The sequence below is a fragment of the Gekko japonicus genome, unplaced genomic scaffold (assembly GCF_001447785.1).
Source record: "Gekko japonicus isolate JY-2015 unplaced genomic scaffold, Gekko_japonicus_V1.1 scaffold946, whole genome shotgun sequence".
Lineage (NCBI taxonomy): Eukaryota > Metazoa > Chordata > Lepidosauria > Squamata > Gekkonidae > Gekko > Gekko japonicus.
Window position 1 is genome coordinate 30,144 of NW_015162506.1, and position 9,190 is coordinate 39,333.

Below are 9,190 nucleotides of genomic sequence, written 5' to 3' on the forward strand. Positions count from 1 at the left end.
TGCAGTCCGCTCCGTCGCTGATGATTTTGCGGACTACTCTCAGAAGCAGGGGTAGTGGAGGGAAGAGGTAGAGAAGTTCCCTGGACCACGGATAGAGGAGACCATCCCTTAGAGAATGTGGGTCCCTGCCGCCTTGGCTGCAGAACAGAGAACACTTTTTGTTGGCTGTGGTGGCAAAAACATTGACTTGTGGAACTCCCCATCTGCGGAAGAGTGGTAGAAGGTAATTTGGGTCGACTTAGATGGTCTGCCTGCACATTCATGTGTCCTGGGATGTGTGTGGCGACTAGGAAGATGTCGTGGGCGGTGCAAAGGTCCCATAACTGGATGGCAAGGTTGTAAAGGCGTAGGGAGACCATGCCTCCTTGCTTGTTGACATAACTGAGTGTAGTAGTATTGTCCGTGAGGACCGTAACACATTTCCCCTTGATCAGAGGTAGGAAACTCGTGACAGCGAACTGTATTGCAAGCAGTTCCAGGAAGTTTATGTGTCGTTTTTGTTTGTGAGTGTTCCACTTGGCTCCGACACAAAGACCCATCATGTGGGCACCCCAGCCTGACAGGGAGGCATCTGTGGTTAGGGTGATTTGGGGTGATGGATAATGGAAGGGTGCTCCCTGGAAGAGATTGGAAGGGACAGTCCACCAAAGTAAAGAATCTCGTATATTGGGAGGAGGGGTTAGGACGGTGGTATGTGCGTTTTCCGTTGGGTCGAACTAGTGGATAAACCACAGTTGTAGGCGACACATTTTTAATCTGGCAAAGACCAGGACCAATGTAGTTGCAGCCATAAGGCTAAGTAGCCTCTGAATTTGGAAAGCTGTGACTGAAGGCTGGGTATGGACGACATTGGCTAGGTAAATGATGTCTGCCGCTGTCTTGTGGCAAGTGAGCCATGCAACGCGGCGGTAAGAAAGGAACTGGCGGGATGTCCGTGCCCACCCCTCTGGGCATGCGCGGTGGGGTTCCTGCGCATGCCCGAGGTCTGGGCGTGAAAATCCGTTAAGAGCTTGCTACAATGCTGATTGATCCAGCGCGTGCGCACTAGATCCCATGGGTGTAAAACACAGAGACCACGTCGAAGATCCATCGTTGCCAATCTCCAGGTGAGGGCTGGAGATCATTCAAAATTACAACTGTTCTTTAGGTAGCAGAGATCAGTTCCTCTGGAGAAAATGGTGGACTAAGTGTCATTATACCCTGCTGAGGTTGTCACAGCAAATTGACACTGCGTGTCCAAGGCCGGGGCACCCACCCAGAGCCTCTTTCTAGAGATTGTTGTATTTATTTCCACAACGGGCCTTTTTCCTAGTATTTGAATAAATAAGTAAATAAATAAACAAATAAATAAACAAGCTACTGTTAGGTTAGGCAGGTTTCTGACAGTGATTGTTCCTCCTCTGTTATACTTGACCTGTAATGCTGGTTGTCATATTTCACTAACAAAACCCAAAGTAGACTGCAAGAGGGTTTTTTTCCACCCTAAGTGCTGGTATGTTTTCTAAGGCTTAGCACAGGGCAATGGTCTGAGGCCAGGTCTAACAAATACAGTCGACTGGGGCAGGTAGACCTGTTCCCCGGATGCCAGGTCTACCAATACGGTGGAAAGGGCTGGGTAGACCTGTTCTCCGGAGGCCAGGTCTACCAATATGCTGGAAAAGGGTGGGTGAAATTTGACTTGATTCTGTTTTCTCTTATAGTATTTTAATTATTCTTAAAATATAATTTGCATATAATTTAAAATAATTTATTCTGAGATTTTTTCAAGTTTATGGAAACTTTTGAGGTTTTTTTCAAGTTTATAGAAAACTTGAATTAGTTCTAAAAATTAGTTCTAAATTAGTTGAATTGAATTAGTTCTAAAAAACTAATTTACGTGATAGTTAAATGTAGACCCACTCACAACTTTAATGCCACTAGCTTTTTTCTGCTCACAACACTGTGGAGCTTAGAGGGAACACTGGTTCAGGCGCGGTTAGCATTTGCATGGGAGACTGCCAAGGAAGTCCAGGGTTGTTCCGCAGAAGCAGGCAATGGCGAACCATCTCTGCTCATCTCTTGCCTTGAAAACCCCATGAGGGGTCGCCCTCACCCAGTATGTTCCACATTTATGGGTGATCAAGGCCCAACACCACAGGGCTGTAGCCCCATCATCTTGCATTGGTTGGCTGCATCCATGCGTGCCTGTCATGGGGGCATCAGTGGCATACTGCTTCACAATCGGTGGATGTCAGCAGGGAGGCTATGATGTCACCACCAGGGAAAAAGTGTTTCTGTTGCTTGGCAAAGGGTGTTTCTGTCACTTATTTCTCTCAGGGGAACAGCCATAAGGTACCAACTAGCAGGGGTCATTTCCTGCAGAAGCGCACAGGAGCGGAGCTCCGGCAGTAAAGAGCCCAGGGGGCGGGCACATGCAACCCCCTGCTTCCAGCAGCCCTCAGTCAGAGCAAGAAGCAGCCAGGTAAGTTGCAGAGTCCCTCCCCCAGTCCAAAACAGTCCAGTGGCACCTTTAAGACCAAGTTTTATTCAGGTACAAGCTCTCCCTCCTCTGTGAGGACAGATCTGCATGTTCCCCCCCCCCCCAATAGCTAGCAACCAAAAACAGTCCAGTGGGTCCTGAGTGGTGGGTGTTGCCTTCTGACACACTTCCGGTGATGTCAGGGGGTGTGGCACATGCAAATAAGTTATGCTAATGAGTTATGCTAATGAGCTCCTGCACCTCTTTTTCTACGAAATGACCCCTGGGTAGTATAGAGTGGGATATAAAAAGCCAACTCTCAACTCACCCTCTCTCTTTGCCACCTGCCACTGCGGAACAGAAGGCTCCTTTAGACAACTGGCAAAGAAATATTCATGCTCCCCGAACTGCTTCCCGTCAGCTTGGTGTCTGAGCTCCCCAGGAACCACCCCCATTCCCCCCAAGTACAGTACCTCACTCGTAGGTGAATATCAAAATACTTCCTGGTAGTCTGGTTGCATTCCTTTGGCAAAGTCTCCACGCTCAGAGTAAAAGCGTCACGTTTTTCAGGTGGCTGGTTATAGCGAAGAGTGCTCTATATGGGAGAGAAATATTTCAGACTCTGAGCTCCTGCTGACTGGTGAGCGGCGAGACTGAATACGGAAGGCATTAAGGGCTGCCCGGAGACAATAACGGCCCCTGAGGAAAGCTGCCGGACTAAGAATCGCCAGTCCTCCCACATCATCAGGGGTTTTTTTTTTTTTTGGGGGGGGGGATGCTGGGGCCAAAGTGGCCGTCCCGTGAGCCTGTGGCATGGGAGATGGGCAGTCAGGGCTGGTGTGTTCCCAGGGATAATCCTGCACCCCGTTAATTTCAGAGCAATGACTGTGGGCAGGATCAGGGGCATATCAGGCACTTCCGATCGCTAAAGTGCCACTGCGGGGTTATTTTAAAATAAATGTTTTCTGCTTTTAAACAAACAAACAATATGTTTATGGTGGTGGAAAGTGTGGTCAAGTTGCAGCTGACAACGGCCACCCTGCAGCGTTTTCAAGGCAAACGATGTTCAGAAGTGGTTTGCCGTTGCCTGCCTCTGCGTACCAGCCCTGGACTCCCTTACTGGTCTCCCATCCAAGTATTAACCATATCGTTTGCTTGTTTAAAAATCTCTGACATTATTTTACATTCTGGAGCTATTGGCTATTTTATAGATGGTTAATAGTATCACATTTAGTGTCCCAACAGGATTCCATTCATTTTTTAAAATATTTTTTCCTCCATATCCAACCATTCAAATCCAGCTGGCGCTCTAAGATATATTTGTGCATTTAAAAAAGCAATAACACTAAGCTTGTCTCTAGGATGTGTCTGTCCCATTCTTCCTCCGGGAGCATCCGTGGTTCTTCTTTCCTCATCTTACTGTGGCTAAAAACCCTGAGAGGAAGATTAAGCTCAGAGACCGTGACTGGCCCAAGGTCACCAGGTTTTGCTCTAACTCAAGCGTGTTACTGCAAATGAGGTTTTGATATCCAAATGATGGTGCTTTTCTCACAAGCTGAAGTTCCCCCAGGGACTGATGCAACTGAAGTCTGGCCCTTTTAAAACAGCAGTTACTGGGGAGACACCAGGACAGATGTTACTACTGTATTTATCCCACGTATTCAGTGCTGTATTAGTAACAACATTACCTTTAAAATAGTATACTCTCATTTTTCTACTGTTGTAATGCACCACAAAGATTTTGATGTCACGTCAATTTGGTTTTATTCCAAAATAGTGAGTGATCAGTTATCGATATGTTGCAACCATTCTGAATAGAACATGTAGAAGCAGGACAGCGGGATCCAAGATCAGGCAATCCCACAACTTCCCGTCTTTCCCGAGCCACTGTTACGTTAAATCTTGGTTGTTTGGTGGGCTCGAGAGAGCTCGCCGCAGTTTCCTCCTCTACAATCGAGTGATGCTCTTCACCTCCCCCTCCCGGCGGATCATGGAGCAGGCCCACCGGCACCTTTGGAGCAAGCACCCCAGCATCCCCACGGCTCACCTGCACATATGCACAGCCACTCCCCGAGACCTCCACCTTGTATTGCCCGGGCACCTCGGGGAGAGACGCCTGCTGCAGCACCAGCCGGTTCCCCTTGTCCACGTGGAATTCTTGCTGGGAACCCGTGGTGGACTTCACCAGCACACGGACGCCTTCAGTCTCACGGTAGGTCAAGGCTGCGTACTGGGATAAGGCCTGCAGGGCGACCACCGTGTCCTGGCAGAGCAGAAAACAGTTTCTTGGTGTGAGCGGGAATCTAGTGGGCAATGGTGCGTTCTGCACTAGCTTTTCCCTCTGTTGCTTAAGCAAACCCACGTTGGAACCAGCGTTCCCTCTAAGCTGAGTTAGTGTGAGCTAGCTCACAGTTTTTTAGCCTCCGGCTCACAGATTTTTGTCTTAGCGCAGGAAGGAGGGCTCCAGAGCAAACTAATTTATGCAGTGGCCAAATCACTCGCTCACAAGACACCACTGTTTAGAGGGAGCATTGGTCTTCATTGTTATGTCTCTCCGAACAGTGCCACCATCTTTCTTGGCAATACATACATTCTTGCTCTTAGTCGCACCCGCCAAGACAAAGCCTGCAATGGGGAGTGTACATCTGAGGCACAATCAAGTATCCCATCATCCTGTGCAAAACGGACGATGTGTTACCTGCGTGGAGGAAAATCCCCCGTATGGATTCTGCTCCTTAACGAGGGCGGCTGCGATCTGGGAGGCTTCTTTGATGTCATCTGCAGACACCTCTGGTTGAGAGAGGTACGCCAGGAGGGCGTAAGCAGATGTCTCGACATCGGACCAGGACACGACTCCTTCTGCAAAGAAAGGGGTGATCTTAATTCTGTTCAAGGCTGTAGGCATCGCTGGGGGCTCCTTCTGGCTCCCGCAGCCGTCTTTAAGGTACCGTTACGGCAGAAATGGCAAACGCGTCAGAGTTTTTTCGCATTGTCAGGCAACTCGGCTTCATGCTTTTTGACTCCTTCCTTTTCCAGATAATAAACGTGCCACATTCTAAGAGCAAAAGCCCCAAACAATCAAGGGAACAATCAGGTGCTTTTTGACTCCTTCCTTTTCCAGACAATAAACGTGCCACATTCTAAGAGCGAAAGCCCCAAACAATCAAGGGAACAATCAGAAGGGCTTCTAGGCCCATTCACTGTACTGGCAGCATCAGAGCTTCATTGGGCAGAGGCAGGGGTCATTTGGTAGAAAAAGTGGTGCAGGAGCTCATTAGCATAACTTATTAGCATAACTTATTTGCATATGATATCACCGGGAGTGTGTCAGAAGGCAACACCCACCGCTCAGGCTCCACTGGACTGTTCTGGATTGCTCGCTATTGGGGGGGGGGGTGCAGATCTGTCCTTGCAGAGGAGGGAGAGCTTGTACCTGAATAAAACTTGGTCTTAAAGGTGCCACTGGACTGTTTTGGACCGAGGGGTGCGAGGGGGCTCTGCAGCTTACCTGGCTGCTTCTTGCTCTGACTGAGAGAGCTTGTACCTGATGGTGGGCCGGGGGGGGGGGCTCTGCAACTTACCTGGCCTGATGTATTGTTTCAGAAACAGAGGCAATGAGCAAGCTACGCAGACTTGTGCTCAATGCCCCTTGGAAAGGGCTGCCACTCAGAACCTGTCATAATTTGACTGGGAACCAATGAAGTATCTAGTGAATGCAAACATCCCTCCTACCTTCTCGGTCAGCCTGTTCGCCTAAGTCTCTCAGGAGCTGCTGCCGTGTCTCCGCGTCCCCTGCCAATGTGAAGACGTACGCCAGCAAGGCTCTGGGGTAGGCATCCTCCACAAAGCTTACATTCCTCTTCAGACATGCTAAAGCATCTTCGACCATGGTACCCTACAAGGCGATAAAAGAACATAAGAACATAAGAGAGAAGCCCATGTGGGATCAGGCCAGTGGCCCATCCAGTCCAACATTCCGTCACACAGCGGCCAAAAATACCAAGTGCCATCAGGAGGTCCACCAGTGGGGCCAGGACACTAGGAGCCCCCCCCTGTTGCCCCCCCTCTATTAGGTTAGGGATAGGAGGACTGCGGTTCAGGGGGATTGCAGTTCTGAGATGTGGACCTGGCACTCTCTACCAGAACACTTCTCCAAACTACATTTCCCCAGAATTCTTTGGGGAAAAGGCATAGCCAAGTGACTGGCCCAGGGTCAGCCAGCAGGCTTCCAAGTCAAAGCAGGGATTTGAACCTCTGTGCTACAACATCCTACTCCAACGCTCTAACTGCCACAACCACACTGCCTCTCAAAAGGCACTATTGGGTCTGCAGGACAGATATGCATTTTGCATTCCTTGTTCAGCCGGAAGGTCAGGACCATGCGCTCTCTCTGTCCTTCCCTACATCCAGGGGTCATTCCCTGCGGGAGCGCACAGGAGTGGAGCTCTGGCAGTAAAGAGCCCAGGGGGCGGGCACATGTGACAAGCCCCACCCCCTGCTCCCAGCAGCCCTCAGTCAGAGCAAGAAGCAGCCAGGTAAGTTGCAGAGCCCCCCCCCCCGACCCAAAACAGTCCAGTGGCACCTTTAAGACCAAGTTTTATTCAGGTACAAGCTCTCCCTCCTCTGTGAGGACAGATCTTCATGCACCCTCCCCCCCAATAACTAGCAATCCAAAACAGTCCAGTGGAGCCTGAGCGGTGAGTGTTGCCTTCTGACACACTTCCGGTGATGTCAGGGGGTGTGGCATATGCAAATATGTTATGCTAATGAGCTCCTGCACCTCTTGTTCTACGAAATGACCCCTGCCTACATCTACTACAAGGAACCCCCTTCTAGACACTCTTATTTCTCTCTAAAGTACAGGAATGGCCTACACTTTCTTTAAGGAATGACAACCATCTATGTTCTTAGGAGCCACAATTTTCCCACACTGATGGTTTGGTTCACGATCAAGTTAATTCATGCCACAGTATTCTCCGTTATTCTCCATTATGTATGGGTGTGAAAGTTGGACAACGAAGAAAGCTGACAGGAGGGAAGTCGATTCCTTCGAGATGTGGTATTGCAGGAGAGTTTTGCAAATACCTTGGGCCGCCAAAAAGACAAATATGTGGCTTCTAGATCAAATCAAGCCTCAACTCTCCCATGCGTTTCTTTTGAAGAAGGGTGAAAGAGGTCCTTCTAGTGTAAACAAAGTTGAAAATGGCCGGCGCGCGAGGAAAACCGGGCAGAGGGCCCAGGGCGAGGTGGTCAGAGTCCGAGAGGCGAGGAGATGGGTGATGTGTTCTCCATGTTATCGGAGCTGCTCAAGCCGATTAACGAGAGGCTCGATGGTATTAACCAACAGATGACCGCTTCAAACCAAAACCTGGCAAAGCAGCAACAGCAGATTGCCGAGCTAATAAAGAAATCTATACAAACAGAAGAGAAACTTAAAGAGACTGTACACGACACTAAGAAAGTTAAAAAGAAGATTGGTCTGCTGTTCCAAGTTTGTCAGAACATGGTACGAATACTTACAGTACATGACAGAAAGAGATTTCCTTCCATCTAACCCAGCTTACATCGAATGGCTTAACTTTTAAACAACAGTAAGGACACAAGATAGTTCCCACAATCACCTCACTTAAACACAATACATACAAATTAGGATTATACTTTATCATATCTTATTCTAGGAGAATGTGCATTCAGATAATAGTTATTTCTATGCTTAATTCTACAGTTTTCTGGATACAGAGTTTGTTGTATGAAAAAAGAAAAAGGTTCGTTATATTTGTAAAAATTTATTGAATTTCTTATAATAAAAAATTAAGTTAAAAAAAGAAGATTGGTCTGCTGGAACAGAGGCAAGATTTTCAGGAAAGAAGGTTGTTGAACCTGCAGATGGAGAAAGCGAATAAAACACTCAGATTTCAGGAGATTGCTGAATCGCAAGGAGAAAACTTGAAAAAGCTAATGGCTGAGCTCATCGCGTCAGCAGTGGGGGTGTCAACGGCAGAAGCAGAATCGGAAATTGAGGTGACTTATCGCACATACTCAAAATATATAAAGCGGAATAACCTGCCGGGCGAAATTGTTGTCAAGTTTCTCCGAAGACAGACTACAGTAAAGCTACAGCAGCATGTCCTCTGAAGCTGGGAGCAACAGTTATCAGGGTCCTAAAGGACACTCCGTTTGAGGTTCGTAAAAAAAAAGGCCTCAACTCTCCCCAGAGGCTGAACTTACTAAACTGAGGCTATCGTTACTTTGGTTACATCATGAGAAGACAGGAGTCCCTGGAAAAGACAATCACGCTAGGAAAAGTTGAAGGCAGCAGGAAAAGAGGAAGACACAACATGAGATGGATGGACTCAGGCAAGGAAGCCACCGACCCTCCGTTTACCAGACCTGAACTAGACCTGTTAATGACCGGATATTCTGGAGGACATTCATTCGCAGGGAAGCAACTTGACGGCACTTAACATCGGGGTCATTTCCTGCAGGAGTGCCCAGGAGCAGACAGGAGTGCCCAGGGGACGGGCACATGCAACAAGCCCCGCCCCCTGCTCCCAGCAGCCCTGGGCAGGGGCTTGATTGGGGTGGGTGGGAGAGCCTCCCTCCCTCCCCATCTGTTTGCCCTCTTTCTTTCTTTCTTTCTTTCTTTCTTTCTTTCTTTCTTTCTTTCTTTCTTTCTTTCTTTCTTTCTTTCTTTCTTTCTTTCTTTCCTTCCTTCCTTCCTTCCTTCCTTCC

General features: G+C 48.4%; 1 protein-coding gene across 1 annotated transcript in view; it reads right to left on the reverse strand.

The window, feature by feature from the left end:
• LOC107106048 (alpha-2-macroglobulin-like protein 1) overlaps positions 1–9,190 on the reverse strand; it is a gene marked incomplete at its 3' end in the record, with an annotated part of 61,975 nt that overhangs the window by 6,989 nt on the left and 45,796 nt on the right. The window contains exons 23-26 of the mRNA XM_015406132.1: positions 6,191–6,353; positions 5,157–5,314; positions 4,506–4,721; positions 2,932–3,053 (exon numbers count right to left, since the gene is read on the reverse strand). Of these exons, the coding sequence (XP_015261618.1) occupies positions 2,932–3,053; positions 4,506–4,721; positions 5,157–5,314; positions 6,191–6,353 (659 nt within the window). The remainder of the gene's footprint in view (positions 1–2,931; positions 3,054–4,505; positions 4,722–5,156; positions 5,315–6,190; positions 6,354–9,190) is intronic.